Source organism: Toxorhynchites rutilus, chromosome 1 (assembly GCF_029784135.1).
Source record: "Toxorhynchites rutilus septentrionalis strain SRP chromosome 1, ASM2978413v1, whole genome shotgun sequence".
Lineage (NCBI taxonomy): Eukaryota > Metazoa > Arthropoda > Insecta > Diptera > Culicidae > Toxorhynchites > Toxorhynchites rutilus.
In genome coordinates, this window is record NC_073744.1 from 28,236,080 (window position 1) to 28,255,411 (window position 19,332).

Consider the following 19,332-nt stretch of genomic DNA (forward strand, 5'->3'; position numbering starts at 1 on the left):
TTTGGAATTCTTTCCTTCCTAACGTAAAGCAAGACATACCCCTAACACATTACTGGCTAGTATATTTGAGAGGGTCTCCGTAGCCTATTGGTTGCGTGTCCGCTACTAAGCGAACAATCATGAGCTCATAACTCAGGGCCCTCAATTGACCATCTTTGTGTGTTATTCTAGCTACTACGTCCACGCAACAATCATCATGTGACGGTAATCTAAGTCCCTTACCGCTCACATTACGGTCTGCTGCATCGTTAATTGGTACTATTCATAACACAACGATGGAAGCCTCATATCAACAGTCCCGCTGTGTATATAGCTCAACTGTGAACATTCGAATAATCTTACGCCGAAAAAGGCGACATGTATTGTGTATCGATAGAATAGGAATACTCTTACGCCTAAATAACTACTCTGTGTAATATACAACATGAGAAAAAATGTACACGATAAATTCGGCTCTGTTACTCTGTTACAGCTGAATTGCTAAATGAGCCTAATAAAAAAACAGATGGAATAAAAAAACACCATATATTGTTCCTAGATATTCAAAATCAACATACAGTCAAACCTATTTTTGTACGAATTTTCCTTGCGCGGTTTTCTCTTCTTTTGCGATTTTTTTTGTGTGGTATATGAAAAAGAACATATTTGATTAATTTATCAGTCATTTAGTTTTTTTTCCATATCATTTTGTCGTATTTCATCGCACTACATAGGTACTGTGTCAACCAATAACTAGTTTCATGCTTAGTTCTATTTATTTTAACGTGTAAGTAGGAGCTTATTAAAAGAAGCAAAGAGTTTATTCTCTTATCACCACACGTTAGTAGATAGCTTAATAAAGTAAAATAACGTATTTTTCAATCTAATAATAATTGACGTCTACGTTCCACACTTTCACGTTTCTGAACCGTTACAATAAGATTTATTTCAAAACGTAAATTGTAATTTGTTCGCAACTGATAGTGCGAAAAGTCCCTGTCCCTTTCCTATGCAATGTAATAAATTTAAAGCTTTAAAATAAATAAATTCTAAAAAAAAACCCTTAACCCGTTTAATGCCAAGGGTTCGGAAAATCGAACAGCAACTTCGATAATTTGTAATGGCTTTGGAAAGCAAGGTTTTGGCAACAAATGATAGTTTAGTCTATTAGCTCCCACTTACTATCATTTTCGCTCAATTTTGTAGAACTTTATTGGGCATAAAATTCGATTAAAAGCAACTATGTGGGGAATGTACATAACCTCATATAACCTAACAAAAAACAAAACCTTACAAAATTTAAAAATATGTAATCTTTTCTACAATATTACTTTGATAGAAAATCACCGATTGTGATGTAGGGAAAACACAAGGTGGATTGAACCTCCTACCGGGACAAAAAAATAGGTTTTGGCCAATGTTTTTGTTTGGCTTTTTTTAATTGTCATTTTCCGGAAAACGGAAGTACGGAAAAAAAATAATTCTTGAAGATTGGGGTTTCTTTAACGCCAATTAAATAACTGGAACTACAATATCGTCCAACTATGTCTAACTCTATCTATAAAGATAAGAAAGTTAGATTTTTTATTTCTTCGACAATTATGGTCACCCTATTTTTGATAACATCAAAATGGGCGCTCTATTATGTGTAACAACTTTTTCGAAGACAATTTTTGTCTAGAGAATAACTGTCGAGCTCTAAATGCTAATTTCCTTAAATTTTCGTTAAATGCATCTCCTAGACCATTGTGCATTGGAGAAAACAAAATTCACCCGGCGCCCCTGAAGTACATACCGTTTTGTCTCAAATTCCGAACACTTAAGCTTTGTTGGCAATATAACAGTGTCTCATTATTAGAAATGCTTCGCGAAATTAATTTGTTTTTTGGGTACAATAAAGCCTTTTTTCACTTTTTTTTTTTTATCTTCGCTTGTTTTACGTCGGCATATTTCCGCCACTTTAGTGCCAATCACCGACATCAGGGAGGCGACTCCACCTGTTCCTACCTATCAGACTCAACAACTCATGAGCCGGACCAACTTCTTTTACTTCCCTTCCGAAGGAAGACGTAACCAGAGATTTTTCGCCCCAGAAAATCCCAACGACGCCAGCTGGGATTGAACCCAGGCCGATCGGATTGTGAGGCTGTTACGCTAACCACACAACCACTGGCGCCGTCTTTTTTTTTCACTTGACTACAATGAAATTGATTTACAAATACATATTCGTGGTAAAAACCAGAAAAATTGTTCAATTACATTTGTCTGAAATTCCGAACACTATTTAAATACTGATTTCAATGAAGATTTCTGCATAAAATATCATTTGTTCATCCATTTATAGTAGATTCTCTAACATTAAAACATCAAACAATATAGTTAAAACACCTTCAAAAACTGAAAAATTCACGATATTTGTTTATTACGGAATTTGCTAACGCAAACATTTTAAGAATGTCAGAGTTTTCATTATTCAATCAGACCCAGTTTTTTACGCGGTTTTTTACGCGATTTTTTTTACGCGGATTTTCCAATTAACAAGGTTTATTTTATGCAGATTGTTCAATTAATGTGGTTTTTTACGCGGATTTTCCAATTAACGCGGTACCCGTAATACCATTGCAATATCACATCACTCCCTCAGCTCACATTTCTCTCTTATACTCCATCAGAGCATATTACGGTAATTAGCGCTCGCAACGGAGCTTAGCGCTTATGAAGGAAATTAGTGCTGCACTTTATCACGATTCTTACGTGGATTTTAGGTGTTTGGAAACGGCGAGCTCACCGGGCGAGTACAACGGGACGGAGTTTTTACGGTCAGTGAATCGTGAACGTCTTTCCGTCTACTTAGCTCTGGACGGTCCAACAGTGGTACTGCACATGCATCGGCAGTAGATTGTACAAATCTCAAGGGAATCTTCTAGCAACAGCGGATGACCTCATTCATGAGGAAAACCGAACTATAGCTACCAGTAGCCAACGAAATTGAAGGAAAAAACAACGGGTTTTCGGAAGCGAGCAACACTCAACATTTTACTTCCGTTTTACGTGAGGATAGTCCCATTTAATATCTATCATTAGATGACATGGTTTTTTTACGTGGATTTTCCAATTAAGGCTGATGTCACATTAGGCGGATTCGCCGCCGCGGATATCGCGACGGTTTTTTTTCTCGATATGAAATCGCTTCCAAAACCGCCCCGCTCTGTGTGACATGGCTCATTCACAATACACTGTAGATCCTCCGCTGCGGTTTTACTCGCGGAATCCGCGGCGGCAAATCCGCCTAATGTGACATCATCCTTAACGCGAATTTTCGAATTAACGCCTTTTTTTCGTGGATTTTTCAATAAACGCGGTTTTTTACGAGGTAAATATCACCCGCGTAAAAAAAACCTGGGTGTACAGGCAAACCTGTTTTTGTGCGGTCCCTTTTTGAGTCATTCCTCGTATATGCAACTCTTTTTGTGCGATTTTATTATGATATCGAGTTTTGAATCACACAAACCAATCGCACAAATATACATTCGCATCTAAACAGTCACACAAATGAGAAATCGCCCAAAAAGCAACAGCACAAAAACAGGTTTGCCTGTATTTGTAAAATGAAGTGTTCGGAATTTGAGACAAAACGGTACACAAGGCAAAATACGTCGTTGTCAATTCCTATTACTGATTAAGCGTCAGTAAACAAGAGCTTCGTGCTATGCGAGCGTTGTTTTGGAGAACGATTCCTCAATTTAAAAGATGCCACGCAAACTTATGTGTGCTGTCGTGAATTGTAAGCGATCAAGAACCAAAAAAATCGAAGTTTTCCCATTCCCAGAATGTACTCAAACCTCGAAACTATGGAAGGAAGCACTCGGAATTAGGGAGGAAGATATGAAAATTGCCAACAATCAACGAGGAGTATGCGAGCAACACTTCGATAAAGCCTTCCTCGTGAAGGAAAAGTTTAATCAACATACCAGGCTCATGCCCGGAGCGGTGCCAAATCTTTCCATCGGTATAATTAACGTGCCCGCCCATAATACATACCAATGCAGGATGTGTGCGAGGGTGGAGAAAAAAATTCTGCGAAACACCGTTACAGAATTGAGGAAGGACAATCATATATTGCCCATACTGGATATTTGCTTGGATTTAAGAAGTGCCGCTCACAGCAATCTTCCGAACGGGATTTGCGATGTGTGTATCGCGATGATTCGATTTTTTACAAAATTCCTCAAGAGCTGCTGGGTCGCCCAGGATACATTGATGGTCAAGTATGGGTCGGCCGGTGGTGAGAAGGTGCAACCCTGGAGGAGAATTTGGCGATATCCGGAGGAAATCGGATGTGCTGAAAACGAGACTTCTGATATGAAGACAGAATTTGTTGAAAATCAGCCTTCGGAATCAATAAATTCTCCAGAGTATGGCATAGTTAATCATACAACGGAAGTGGGGGAATCCATGCAGTTCCATACTATGGATTTTGTTCCGGAAGAAGGCATCAATTCAGATGTTCCGAGTGAAATCGTGAAGGAAGAATATGAAGAATCATCAGGGCTAAATGTCGAAGAACTGTCTAAGACTTGGGCTGAAGCTGCTGACATGACGGCTGATAATTCTGAAAATCTTTCTCCAGAATCGGTAGATTTGGCCGGTAGTATTGCAGAGTATACCTCAACAAAGCATTGCAAGGACATAGATGTAGAACCTATACAGTTTCATGCTGTGGATGTGGAGAAAAATATACACGAGGGAAGTATTGATCTACAAGTACCAAAGGAAATTAAGGAATCATCCAGGGATGCGAAAATTGATACGACACCATCGTCTGCTTCTCGAATAGGAATTGAACACGCACCGCAGCAAATCGAGAACTCTTCTTCTGATACGATTGAGCCCACAGATGGGCCCATAATGTTACACACCGCAAATGCAGAGAACACTGACGTCCCCACAGATGTCGTAAAAACAGAACTTTCAGAAAAATCAACGCCAAATAACCTGAAAGAACCACTCCAAAAGAGATTCAAACACCGTCAGAGAGTCCTCAGAAAGGAAGAACACGAATGTATGATATGTATGCGGATTTTCGATACATTAGGAGCCCTGCAGCGGCACATGAAACGGGAGTTGAACGAAAGAGGATTGCGACTGAGATGTCTGCAGTGTCGAGAGTGGTTTGACACGGCACAAGAGTTGAGAAAACACTGTTCCAGGATGCACGAGACATAGACAACGTCAAATTCATTAGTACGCAAGAACTCTATTTGTTCTAATTATGACTTTTCCGTTAGAATTAAAACAATTCAGAATACAATGTTTTGTTTTTCTCTTAAGAAGAAATCTACTGAACATCCGTTCTCATGCGATACAATTTCCCTTATCTTGAGGTACTTCAAAATAATTTCGTCAATTCGGAACAATATTTGCAAACGAATCATCCGGAAGATATTTACCTCTAGTTCCACGAAATAATAACGAGTCCATCAGTTTGAGCTATTTGATTTTGTTATTATTCAAGTGTGGTTTCATAGTGGCGGAGAATAGTTTCAAGACTTGTGATAAACCGAATGAGCTAGTAGAAAAATTCAAGTTGCCAGGAGTCAAGAAACGAACCAATAATCCAAAGCTTCTGCTACCCTTCTTCATGGAGCAAATACACTTACATAGCCTGTCGGATGCCCTCGGACCATGGCTCCAGGCCAGTGGAGACGAATCCGTGCCGAACACAGTTTAGAAAACCGCTATTATTTTAGATATTACGAATCGTATTAGATTTTGCTTGGTATCGTGAATTTCAATTTATCAATTGGAAAACTACAAAACGTGAGCGTCGATTCTGACCGCTAACTAAAATATACATTATTTGTTCGCGCGCAGGATACGTTCTCAACCTTTCATTAATCCAGCGAAACCGGTTATCGTATGCCATAATAAACTTTTATTAGCAAATAAAATTCAAAGTATTCGACTTACATGTCCTAACCGTTATATCCCCCAGGGGGCAGCATCATAGCCGGGGTAACACCGCCAGGATAGACAAAACTAGCCGAATAGGACACTCGTTCCAGCTGGGTTGCAGCCGCATGGTGGTACTGTTGGAGTGGGAGCTGATGTTGCTGCTGCTGCTGCTGTAAATGCTGCTGTTGTATTTGATGTGGCTGAGACGATTCTGAAGACAGGATGGAATCTTGATTCGAGTCCAACACTTGCGGTGGATTAACGTCGGGTTGTTGCGTAGAAGCAGCCGCAGTACCCGCCTGCTTCGACTCATCTTTTTTACGAGATCGACTGTTGTTCTTGTACAATTTAACACCCTTGAACTCCATGCCGTGTTCTCGTATTTTGTGCTGTGTCAACATATAGTTGAACCTAAAGGAAGAATGGGTTAAAAATTCCGCGGAGAAAAGATCATATAAATTAAATATTTCACCTATAACCAGCTCCACAAATCTCGCATGTAATTCTATCGCCTGTGTGTTTCATAACGTGCAATCGAAGCTGATTTGGCAACAGGAAAGCTTTGCCACAGTACGTACATTTGTGTTTCAGCGAGCTCTCATCGGAATGCTTGTTCTTCATATGCCTCTGTAGCCCTTTCCTCCAAGCACACTTTATCCCACATATGTTACAAACGAAGGTTTTCTTTTCGTGTAACGATTCAATGTGCATCTGTAGCTCTCTTCGAATGTAGTACTGTTTTCCACAAATGTTACAGACGTAATCTTTCTTGTCACTGTGAATTTTCAAATGTGAAGTGAAATTGCCTTTATGCACCAGTATTTTACCACAAATCGGACATATCCGGCTGCTTTCTCCCGATCCCGAAAGTGACTTTTTAGGTTTTGATTCGGTTGCTGATTTTGTTCTCCGTTTCGGTTCAGGAAATTCATCCACAACATCGAGTGTGCCCATTTCTTCGAGGACTCTAATAGATTTCCTAGCTTGGCGACCTGTCCGTTTTTTGGGAGGATCATTTTCCGGAGAGTCCTTATAATCCGAGTCACTTTCGTTATAACTCTCACAACTTCCCTTCGAATACTTCGATGGCTTAGAATCCACAATTATACCTTCAGTTTCCACTTCAGAATCCACTTTGTATTCTTCGTCAGTATTCGTGGAATCCGAACTTGCTCGATCATCCTCTGCGGCAACATAGTCTTCCTCACTATTATGGTCATTGCCAGAAAACAAAAATTGTTCCTCCTTTATATTCGACACCACAGATTCTTCTAGTACCTCTTCCGTTATTATAAATTGGGCGTGCTCCGACTCTTCCTGCTCGTCTTGCTCCTGTTTCTCTTGTTTAAGTTCCTCTACCTCCAGCAGTTCGCACTCGGGTTCTGTCTTGAGCTCCTCGCTACGACTGAACAATACATCCAGTTTGTGTTGTGTCAACTCGCATTTTCTCAAAAATTCTAGACATGATTCTATCGACTCTGTGCAATTATTGCAAATTCCCTGGGGAAGATCTAATCTCGAAAAATATTCGCCCAGGCATAATCGCAAAAATTCTTCTCCATCCTTGAAATGATCTAGTTGATCCTCCATGGGCCGCTTTTCTCTCTTGCCACACAATCTGCAATACATCTTAGCATTAAACTCTAGCTTCGGATCTCTACATTTCGCTTTCCCATCAGCCCTTTGTCGGGCACACAATTCCATCTCTTCCGGTTTCGGTTCTTCTATATTCTTCGTCGGCCAGGCATCCGGGAAAAGACGGGGCATTTTATAGCTCCTGTCAATATATTTCTCCTCAAAATGTTTTTCACAGACCCGCGTATTTTTGGGGATGCCTTTGTTTTTCCGATTTTGCACCCAAACAGATTCGCTCCACCAGCGCTTGAGACCGTCGGATTTGTGTGCGCTCAGAAAGATAACTTGTCCCATCTGCGAAGTGCAGCCTGGGATGAAGCAATCCCGGCGGGATTTCTTCTGCATGTTTTCACTGGCCCCTACCACTTTCAGCCGAACGGAGGCTCATTCATCGATATTTACGCAAAGTAGGATAAATTAAACGAGACGAGTACCAACAAAATTGGCTTATTTATATTCGATAGTTTTGATTGGGGTTGTCAAAATTTTTCCAGCATCTGCACAGTAAACGAGAAGGGTTCGAAACTATGGTAAAATTGAAACATATGAAGAACTCAGTTTCTTTCTTTCTTTCTTTGTTTTTAAGAGGCTTTAAACTTTGAAGTTCATTCGCCTCTACTCTCAGTTTCTAGTTTTTCAAAGTTGTTTGGCTAAAATGAGCCTTTAAATCAGGGTGATCGATATCAGTTTACCAGGGATCGACAAGATACTGTATAAGTTGTGTTACGAGAATCAACTCGTTATAAGAATGGTTAATGTTTTAATGGAAAGTAATATTGTTGAAACTTGTATTAATAATTAAAAATTACACTTGATATCTTCTGAATTTTATGTCTATTTATTGATGAGAAAATAATATCAAGTTTACTCACTTGACCAACCACAAAGTTTTTGAGGGTCGATGGTATCACTTCATTTTGGAAAAGGGGTCTCTTGCCCAAAATAGTTTGAGAGTCCCTGCTTTAAATGAACGATTGAAATTAGAACACAGATATTCTTTTCCGCTGATTCCACATTTTACAAAAACAAATAGAAGAATAGATTATTATGCTGAGAATGGCGTGACTATAGGTTGTCACTAGATACAATTTGAACTCGTATATTCGTGTCCTCATATTTTATCGACTCCGGTATGAAATAGAAGCTAAAAAGAAAAGTGGCTCCCAGAAGCGTGATTGTTGTTTGGATTGCGTCTGGAATATTCACCATAAACAATTACTCTTTGTATAGCGAATCCGTTTCCATCCGTTCCTGTCTTATGACAATTTGCTTGTTATTGTTTTTGATATGGTTATTTCTATTGGTCAAAGATATAGGGCTCTTGCTACACATACATGCAGAGCATGTGTTGGGCACACAATCGCAGAAGCGGATTCATTATCAGTCGGCGTTCTTGTAGATGATTTGAATATAGTTGCGGTCTTTATACTAGCGCGAAATATTTCATGGAACTAACATGAACTTTGTGAAATAGTTAGGCAAGCTATTTCATGAACAAGAGGTTTTGTGAGACACATTTTACTTAATTTACTAGCACCTATTCCGCGATGTTCATTGAGCGACTTTCGCACTAGGTTTGAATCGAAAAATTGACAGGAAAAGATTATCAACATGTTCGGACCTAGATTAAAGTCACAAAGGCTCGAGCTTACGTTCGGAGGCTTCCTTGAATTTTCTATAAATTAGCTAATTCTCGCGAAACTTTTGAAAAGGTCCTATGTAACATCTACGTTAACTCGAGAAAAACGGAGCTGAAGATCGGAACATTGCTCCGCGAATTGTTTCAAATGAACGATTTACCACGTCAAGAACGATCTCTTCAACTGATGAAAACATCGATAAAATATCCCTCACGAGATCGTTCGTCATATTTTGTTTGATGTTTTGGGCATGAGATAAGTCGCAGTAAGGCTAGCTCAATTTTCTTCAATAATTTCATCGCAATCATGTAACTTTTTTCTTTTTCCGAAACGCAAAAAGACCCGTTTTGACAGCATTGAAGACATTTGAAGTAATTCCACAATACAGCAATAAAAAGTGTTTCGATGGCTGGATTGTTTTTTGGAAAAAGTGTGTTGTTTCAGGATGGGCCTATTTTGAAAACGATAATATGAATTTAGATGATAAATAAATCATTTTATTTAAAAACCCAAATTCCTGGTATATTTTTGCAGCCATTTCATGCCAAACCGATATAGTGGTTCTCAGATTTTCGTGAAAATTGGCAGTTCTGTTCGATATATCATAAAATATTAGACTCGTATTTCTTTATTTATACGTTAGGGTGACATTTTTTTCAGGGTGGTCTGAAAAATCTTTCGTTTTTCATTGCTGGTTTTCATACGGTGAATTGATGGGTATCACTGAAGGCGGCTCTTACCGAGGCGTCTGTAACTGATTGTCTTTGCAGTTTTTTTTTGTAATCTTTCGATATTACTTGCTGAATCTGTTTGCCAAAGTTGATAGCCATAATGCCAAATAGGCTTTAGCATGGATTTGTATAGAAGTAGTTTGAACTTCAGTTTTAATTTCGACTTCCTCCCGATTAGCCAATGTATTTGAATTGCTCGCAATTTCAATTGCGTTTTTTTTTTGCTTCTATGTGTTTCTTCCAGATTAGACGGCGGTCTAGGTGTACACCGAGATATTTAATTTCAGTCGATTGAGGTACTGCAGTACCATTGTACTCCATTGAACTTGATTTGTGGGCATGTGTTCTGATTAAGCGTGAACGTAACGTGGACACATTTTGTTTCATTTACTTTAATTCTCCATTTTTGAACCCACTTTTTCACGACCGTTATGTGTTCCTGGAGATCCCGTGAAGCAATCGTTCTGTTTTTGTGACTGCTGAGAATAGCTGTGTCATCTGCGAATATTGTAGTCATTAAGTTCCGCAAGGTTGGGAGATCAGCTGTGTAGATGAAATAGAGAACTGGTCCAAGAACACTGCCCTGAGGAACGCCAGCATAAATTTCTCGCTTTTTCGATAGTGTTTGGTTATACCGAACATGAAACTTTCTTCCCAGTAGGTAAGAACGCATAATTTCATATACTTGTGGTAGCATCTTTTTAATTTTATAGAGCAGTCCTTCGTGCCAGACTTTATTGAATGCTTGAGCTACATCAAGAAAAAGCGCTTAGCAATATCCGCGGCCTTCATATACTTAACGAATTTCTTCTATCAAACGGTGCACTTGTTCAATAGTGCCATGTTTTGCTCGGAATCCAAATTGGTGATTCGGGATTAATCTTTCAATCTCGAGCGCTGATTTTATTAGGATAATCACTTTTGAGAAGATTAGAAGGATGCTGATAGGTCTATAAGATTCCACTTTTTGTGCGTCTTTCCCTGGCTTAGGACTCATAATGATGGTCGAAATTTTCCATGCTTGTGGAAAATATCCTATGAGTAATTGCGTTGAAAATTCTCGTGAGATGTTTAATTGCTAGGTCAGGTAGTTCCTTGATCATATTTCCGTTGATGTGGTCGATACCGGGTGACTTTTTCACATTGATATGATTTTTGATAACATGTCTCACCAGCCGATGTTTGATTTTCATTTTGTTTTGGTTTGTAGCACCAGAAAATTCGAGCGTTTCTTGATTAGGTCCCGATTGATTCGGAGTGAAAACTTTTTGAAGATGGTTTGCAAAAGTTGCTGCTTTTTCATCGTCACTTCTGGCCCAATTACAAGAGAGCATTCTAAACGGCGGGACCTGTAACTGAGGTCGTTTTAGATTCTTTTTTTATCTCGATTTGGCGACAATTCAGTTAAGTAAATATGGAATTTTTCATCTTTCTCGTCTTGTAATATCTTTCTTAATTTAAGTTGTGCCATATTGAATTGGTTTTAAGATTCTAGCGATCCTTTGTTTTGCCAGATACGTCTTAGTCGTCGCTTTTCTGCAACTGCTGCTTTTATGTGAAGGCAGCAATATTTTTTTTATGTTTCTGGGTCTTCATAGGCTGGTTAACTGCGTCCTCGATATGATGTTCGTTATCCAGAGGTAGATCGAGAATGTTAGAGGAGACATATGTCTTATAATTTGTCCAGTTCGTTGAAAAGTTAATGAGATTAGATGACGTCTGCTTCACTTCCTTTTCTATGAAGTATTCCAGGAGTATTGATGAGTGATCTGATGATAAGTCCAGTAGAAGCTTCGATCTAATTCGTTCACTGTTAATATTTTTTGTGACAGCGAAATCTAGCAAGTCCGGAAGTCGTGCGAGATCCTCTGGCCAGTGTGTCGGTTCGCCGCATGATGCAATGTCATAGCCAAAGTCAGTGATGACGTTGTATAATACGCAACCACGAGTGGTAATCAGCCTTGATCCCCAAAAGATGTGACGGTGCCATAAATAGTGTGGTCGTTTGACGAGTACCGCAGCCCCTCTTCTTGCTGACCTGTGCGAGTGATTTGTACCATAGAAATCATATCTCGTGACTCTAATGTTGTAATGATCCGTCAGATGAATTTCATTGATGAGAAAAACGTCAATGTCGTGTTGGTTCAAGAATAGTTTAATTTCATTCAAATGGTTATATATCCCGTTTGCATTCCAATAGCAGATTTTCAAAAAAAATATTTTGAACATTGCAATTTTTGGATGAGAAGTTGCTGACTGCGCAAAATTTCTTGCATCATTGTTTGCATTGATGTCATGAGTTGCACAATTGAACCCATAAATACTTGCAATTGGTCCGCGGGTGGAATTATTGGTGTTGGATGTTGGGAGAGTAGAGCATCCCTATACGATGTGCTAGGCGTAGGCGTGGAACCTGGAGGTTGGGGTTTCGGGTGTGTGGCTGAATTTACCGTTGGTTGCACGGTTGACTGATAGTTTGCAGGCCTGCTAGTTGCGGCTTTTTGTCGAGATTCTTGCGGTTTTTTCTTTAATGTTGTGTATACAGGGCACCCCCTGTAGTTTGCAGTGTGGTTGCCACCGCAGTTGCTGCATTTTCTTGCTTCTGTTGCTGTTCTTGAGACTGGGCATTTTTTTGTCTCATGAATACCACTGCAGACTACGCAGACTGCTGGAAGGTTGCAATACCCTTTAGTATGCCCGTATTCTTGGCAGTTGTGACACTGCACAGGGCCAGTCCGTTTGTGCGGCTCTTCAATCACTACACGATTTAAAAGTCGAGTGACTTTATAAATTGGATGCACTTCACACGGTTTCAATTTTTTGTTGATGGCTCTAGTTCTACTCTATAGAGCGGCTGTGTTTTTTAATCGGTTCAACATATTAGTAACCGAAGTCACTTCAAAACCGTTATCGGTTAGAACGTTTTTTATGTCATCGGATGAAACACCCTGTTCTATGCATTTCAGCACCACAGTTAGACCTTATCAAGTTTTTAAGCGGTAGGTGTAATAGAGTTTTTTCCTTCTTTAACGCGTTCACAATTTTGCGATAATCGTCAATTGTATTGCACTGCACTTTCAGTTCACTAATATTTCCGCGTTGCTCATTACGACACAGAAAATTATTGCTACCGATAGCTTTTTTAACTAGGTCAATCGCGTTTCTGGTTACCACCTGACGCAGGTAAATCGGTGCGGGCTTCGGTTGGACAGTTTTTTGCTGTGCACTTTCGACGTTCACTGGAGCAAGGGCATCGAACCTATTGCTCAGAGGGATAACTGTGCTGGCTGTAATGTTTGTTTTTTTGGCTGCGTTTCCAGTTTTTGCACTATTGGGGCTCATTTTTCTTTTAAAATAGCGATCTAGCCCAGTTTGCACTTCTTTATTGTCTATTGGTTTCTTCACATTTACTATTTTCCGGCGTTTTGTTCAAAGCGGGCTCACTTTCATCGCGGGTTAACGAGTTCTCTGCAGCATCACTTTTTTTCGTCGGCGTTCTAGAAAGGCCAGATTTTACAAACGGATTGACTTGTTCTCCGTTCATTTCACTACCAGGATACTTCGGCCTTCTCACTCTCTACTAACACTCTTGAAAGAGCGCCAGAAGCGAGCGCAAAATAGAGCGCGAACGCGTACACTATCGCAACGAACGAACTTGCCACGGGCATGAGGGGTGAAAGAATAGACTGGACTGCTCAGCTCAAAAAGATGTTTTTTTCGATTGCATACTTTGAAATACATTTGAAGACTGTATTTTATCGGGTTCGCCCTGTATTTGAATGATTCTATTAAACTCTTTGAAACATGGGGATCAGTTCTGAAGACTTATTCGAATTTATATTCCTTGTATTCTGGTACATTCATTTGTTGCACAAATGTTGTACAACGTAACGTAACGCTTTTAGGACATTTTCTCAACTTCCATTCATTTGACAAAGATGCTTATACTGTGTTTTATTCATTTTTTTTTTGAAACAATGCTCGACCCATACCGGGGGTGATACAAACAGAATCGACAATACTTCCCGTGTTGGGTAATTTCTTTTCAGATGTGTTATAGTCGCATGCAATTCAATCTGTTGCTCTTGCTGTTAAATGTGTTGTGGCTATGATTCGGACGACAAATTGGATTCTTGATTGAACTCCAACAATAGCGATGCAAGATTATCCGGCTCTTCTGTGGATGCAGCCGCGGCACTTACCCCTTTCGACACGTCTTTCTTCCGAGATCGGTTGCTATTCTTGTACAATTTAACGCCCTTGAACACCATGCCGTGTTCGCGTATTTTGTGTTGCGTCAACATATAGTTGAACCTGAAAACAAAATAAGCTCAAAATTATCAAATTCTATCGAGAATATATTTAATGTTTTACCTATAACCAGCTCCACAAATATCGCATGTTATTCTATCGCCTGTGTGCTTCATAACGTGTCTCCGTAGCTGATTTGGCGCCAGGAATGCTTTGTCACAGAACGTACACTTGTGTTTATACGAACTCCCATCGCCATGCTTCATCCTCATATGTCTCTGTAGTCCTTTCTGCCAGGCACACTCAATCCCACATACGTTACAAACGAAAGTTTTCTTTTCATGCAGTGACTCAATGTGCATCCGAAGCTCCCGCCGAACGTGGAATCCTTTCCCGCAAATGTTACACACAAAGTCTTTCTTATCGCTGTGAAGTTTCAAATGCGCAGTAAAGTTGGTAAGGCGCACAAAAGTTTTCCCACAATTCGGACAAACTCGACTGCTTTCTACCGGTCCTGACTGTGCCTTTTTGACTTTTGGCTTAGCTGCCGCCAGTTTTGTTCCTTCTGGAGATCCAGAAAATTCATCCACAACATTGAGTGTGTTCGTTTCTTCGAGGCCTTTAATAGATTTACCAGCTTTGCGACTTTTTTTGTGAGGACTCTTTTTTGGAGTGGGTGTATAATCCGAATCGCTTTCATTATCACTCTCACATTGCTCCTTCGAATACTTTGGTGATTTAGAATCCACAATCATATCTTCTGCTGGATCATCCGCTGCGACAATGTAATCGTCATCACTATTATGCTCAATACCAGAAAACATATATGGTTCCACCTTTATGTCCGTCACCACTGACTCTTCTAGTATTTCTTCTATTATTAGATGTTGGGCGGGTTCCGACTTATCCTGCTCGTCTTGTTCTTGTTTCTCTTGCTTGGGTTCCTCCAGTTCCTGTTCCTTTCGTTTGAGCTCCTCTACCACCAACGATTTGCATTCCGGTTCTGTCTTGAACTCCTCGCTACGTCGAAATAATGCATCCAGCTTGTGTTGTGTCAATTCGCATTTTCTCAGAAACGCCATACATGAGCCTATCGATTCTTTACAAGCATTGCAAAATCCCTGGGGAAGATCTAATCTCGAAAAATATTTGCCCAAACATAATCGTAAAAACTCTTCCTCATTCTTGAAATGATCCAGGTGATTCTCCATAGGCCACCTTCCGCTCTTGCCACACAATCGGCAATACATCTTTTCCGGTTTCGGTTGCTCTATATTCTTTGTCGGCCAGGCATCGGGAAGAAGACGGGGCAATTTATAGGTCCTGTCAATGTACTTTTCCTCGAAATGTTTTTCACAGACTCGCATATCTTTTGCGATTGTTTTGATTTTTCGATTCTGCACCCAGATAGATGCGCTCCACCAACGCTGAAGGTTTTCGGAACTGTAAGCGCTCATAAAAGTAACTTGTCCTATCTGCGAAGTGCAGCCCGGGATGAAACAATCCCGGCGGGATTTCTTCTGCATGTTTTCACTAGGTTTTATTGTACCACTTTCAGCCAAATGTGGTATTATTCAACGATATTTGCACGAAGAAAGTAAAACAAAACAAGTACCTTCCAACAAAATTGACTGATTTAAATTTGATATTCGGTTTAGGTTCGCGATGACAGTGGTACGGTGTCGACGTCTGGTGGCGACTTTCAATTAGGGGCCATAATTTGACTCCCAAACTCTATCTCTATCAAATTAGGCCGTGGACATAGTGAATGCGATACGGGCGGGCGCGGGCGTGGGCTCGTTCGCGAAAAAGATCTTGTACACGAACGCGGAAATCAAATGCAAATCGCCCTGACCTGACATAGTAAACGCGATTTCAATGCGGCGAAACAAAGGGATCGCTAAGATGGCCGCCTTTTAGTAGCCAGCATAGAACATCATGAGCATAGAAATCATAACCTAAAATAAAAAATGGAGTGCTCCGCGCAATTCTTCAGCTGTGATTTTAATTGCAAATCGTCAAGAAAGCTTCCGGATGGGTATCCAAACATCGCTTGCCAAAGGAAACTATCCAACGTAATCAAATATTAACATATATGACTCCGAACATTAAACAATACGTGAACCCCCTAAGCATACATACATACACCGTCCCGTCATCGTGAAGTCAACGTAAAGGAATGAAATGTCAAATATTCTCCCATGAAAATCATATGGTAGCATTCATATACACCATCACCGGTAACACTGACGTCGGCAAAATAAGTCCAAGAGAATAGTTGACGGGACGGTGACGTTGTATGTGTAGCGCACTAAATTTGCATTGGATGGGATAGGGTTTCCAGAGCCCCGGGCGAAACTGTGTGTGGAGTGTTTCGCCACAAGTGCGATGCGAGTGAAGCTAAGTGATGGTTGCCAGACGACTTTCATAAATATCTTCACAATCGAATTCGTCAAACGAAAATAAAAATTGAGCTGTTAACTTATTATTTTCGATTTTTTTTATCCAAAATATATATTTTTATTAGGGCTCATATGGCGTTAACCTGACGGGGCCGGGAGTTCAATATTTCGACAATGTTTGCCTTATAACTATGTTAGTAATATGTAACCGATTACTCGCGGTTGACTCGAGGTTAGTATTACAAGTGTTTTCGTAATTGTGCTGTTGCTGTCTCCAATGCTCTGTACCTATGCCCGACACGGGATACTTCCTATTGGGATGCAGCTGACCATTAATCAGCAACGCTCCCCTAGTCTGTACCCCATATCTAGCGTGGTGCGTCTTCTCGACTCGAGGAATCCATGATAGAATGGTCACTAGCCGGCGCAAACATCAGCTCGTGTAGAGTTGTCATGAGCGGTACAACCTTTGGCCCGTGTATCTGTAAAGAGTGTGTGTATGTATTGCCGCGACTAAGTAAAAGTTTATAGATCGGATAGGAGGGATATGAAACAGGGACACAACGAAGGAAACATCATTAAACGTTGACATCGGCGTTTCTGAGGAACAGGTATAGATGAAGCAGTAGATCAGGATCACGGCTACCTAAGATATCTCGGACGGGGATATCCGATTGTCTACCTTTTGCTCTCAGTGCTCTAGAGAGCTGAGAGCGAGCAGCATGGAATCGGATACACGACCAGACAATATGCTCGATGTCGTGGTAGCCATCGCCACAATCACATAGATTGTTTGCTGCGAGCCCAATGCGATAGAGATGCGCGTTTAGGCCTGTTTCGATTGTTTCCGTTAATTTTTCTTTTAATTTAGATGTTCGGTTGAAGCTTTTTTGAGAAAAATATCACATACATACGCGCGATCAAAAACGATCAGTATGTCATAGCTAGTGATGTCTAAATATTTCATTTATTCGATTATCGATTAATCGTTGGGGCATTTTTTAATATTCTATTCATACGAATAATTGTTTTTGAATATTCGATTAATCGAGCGAACATTAATTTTTTTGTAATAATCACGTATCAGGTTGTCATTCTGGTCGCGTGATCTATCGAGTTGTCGATGTTAGATGGTTGGATGAAAAAATGTTGAATAAAAGAAAATATCAACCTTGAGAAAAATTCCTTCTTTCATTAATCGCGATTACAGTGGCAATTATTCGATGTATTCTCGCTTAACTTTTGAAAAGGTCATATGTAACAAAAGTAAACAAATCGAGTTAATGGATGCACGCTATTAGTTTTCAGTCATTGAATGCATTACAAAAACAATCGTTCATGTATCTACCTTCTTCATCTTTTTATCGCCGATACTAAAAATATCCAATGTGCAGATTCGTATTTTAAGCACTCGGCTGTTACTTCGGACGCCACTTCCCTCCGATGCTCGGAACGTCCGAAGTAGCAAAGCAGTCAAAACAACACGATGTCGTACTTCAGTCGTTTTGAGTTTTTGTTACATACGGGCGTTGTTAGCGATTTCAGTGTAATTCAACTAGTGATAATAAAAATAATCTGTCTTTAGAACGAAATGCTGATATTTGGATTGCTGTTTAGTAGTTAGTTTCAGATTCTCATCGTGCAACGTAATATGTCCAATGTGCAAACGCGGCAGTCAAGACGTCCAATGTAACATTTTTCGTTCCTAGGCTTCAAATTTAAGCTCAAATCACGGAACAACAGTAACGTTTCGTTTTTCAGAGTTATTTATGACTGCTAGTGGAGAAAGTAGTGATAGAGATCGATACCTTTCAAGACAATTCGCGGATTAATGTTCGGGTCTTCAACTTCGTTTTTCTCGAGTTGACGAAAATGTGACATTGGACCTTTTCAAAAGTTACGCGAGTATTCATATTTTGATTTAAAATTATTCGATACAAAATTACTCGGTTATAATTTCGTATATTCGATTATTTGAATTAATCGAACGATTACCCGACGTCTCTAGTCATAGCGATGAGTAGTGATCCCCGATTTTCGAAATTATTCGTTCATCAGCTAATCGAATATTTTTCAGCAGTTTGTTAGGGTGCTCATACACTGTTTGACCGAAGCCAAATATTTGACTCTTTTTGACAGATAAAATTTGGTCAACGTGTACTGATCAAATATATTCTACACAAAACACGACAAGCAAATATTCAATTATTGGATGCCTAAAATATTTTTTCAGTCTGTTCTTCGAACCTGTCGGTGCATGGTTAGGTTACCTTGAATATTTCAGTTGGTTTTTTCCATGTTCGGTGTTTGATATTGTTTACTACTGTTGAAAATTGAAGAGTGGCAAACAAAATAGTGTTTGTACAAATATCAAATCAAACCTTATCTGTCAAAAAATATCAAATATTTGACCTCCGGGCAAACAGTGTACGGCCACCTTTATTCGATACGATTAATCGCCCAAAATAATTGATTAATCGATTAATCGTCACACTGAGAGGAATAATTAGTTAGACCAATATTTCTCATTTACTTGACAGCACCCTGGAATCAAAAAAGTATTCATTCCACCTGAAAATGAATTATTATCTTTTACGCTCCCCTAGACTCGTAAACGATGCTAAATTCGCGTTGACGGCATTGAGCTTGGTTTATGAGTTAAGGGGATCGTCAAAGATAATGATTGATTTTCAGGATAAAACTGCAGTGGCCGTACGTTTTTTCTCTGGATTTGGATCG

The 19,332-nt window shown here is 39.8% G+C and overlaps 3 protein-coding genes across 3 annotated transcripts; 1 reads left to right on the forward strand and 2 right to left on the reverse strand.

Moving 5' to 3' along the window:
- Positions 1-3,678: 3,678 nt before the first annotated feature.
- Positions 3,679-5,290, forward strand: LOC129767284 (uncharacterized). Its single transcript, XM_055767995.1, has one exon. The coding sequence runs from the start codon at positions 3,730-3,732 to the stop codon at positions 5,203-5,205; it is 1,476 nt and encodes a 491-aa protein (XP_055623970.1). The 5' UTR covers positions 3,679-3,729; the 3' UTR covers positions 5,206-5,290.
- Positions 5,291-5,900: 610 nt separating this feature from the next.
- Positions 5,901-8,055, reverse strand: LOC129767211 (zinc finger and SCAN domain-containing protein 31-like). The gene is made up of 2 exons (XM_055767868.1): positions 6,407-8,055; positions 5,901-6,345 (listed from the first exon to the last, which is right to left on the reverse strand). The coding sequence occupies exons 1-2, from the start codon at positions 7,912-7,914 to the stop codon at positions 5,955-5,957; spliced, it is 1,899 nt and encodes a 632-aa protein (XP_055623843.1). The 5' UTR covers positions 7,915-8,055; the 3' UTR covers positions 5,901-5,954.
- Positions 8,056-13,724: 5,669 nt separating this feature from the next.
- On the reverse strand, positions 13,725-16,025 carry LOC129767269 (zinc finger protein 615-like). The gene is made up of 2 exons (XM_055767971.1): positions 14,315-16,025; positions 13,725-14,254 (listed from the first exon to the last, which is right to left on the reverse strand). Exons 1-2 carry the CDS (start codon positions 15,715-15,717, stop codon positions 14,047-14,049), a joined length of 1,611 nt encoding a protein of 536 aa, XP_055623946.1. The 5' UTR covers positions 15,718-16,025; the 3' UTR covers positions 13,725-14,046.
- Positions 16,026-19,332: the final 3,307 nt, after the last annotated feature.

Bases quoted from the DNA above. Each gene is read 5' to 3' on its own strand.
- LOC129767269 (XM_055767971.1), bottom strand. From the start codon at position 15,717: ATGCAGAAGAAATCCCGCCGGGATTGTTTCATCCCGGGCTGCACTTCG. The intron at 14,255-14,314 runs GTAAAACATTAA...TTTTGTTTTCAG, and splicing joins ATTTGTGGAGCTGGTTATAG to GTTCAACTATATGTTGACGC.
- LOC129767211 (XM_055767868.1), bottom strand. From the start codon at position 7,914: ATGCAGAAGAAATCCCGCCGGGATTGCTTCATCCCAGGCTGCACTTCG. The intron at 6,346-6,406 runs GTGAAATATTTA...TTCTTCCTTTAG, and splicing joins ATTTGTGGAGCTGGTTATAG to GTTCAACTATATGTTGACAC.
- LOC129767284 (XM_055767995.1), top strand. From the start codon at position 3,730: ATGCCACGCAAACTTATGTGTGCTGTCGTGAATTGTAAGCGATCAAGA.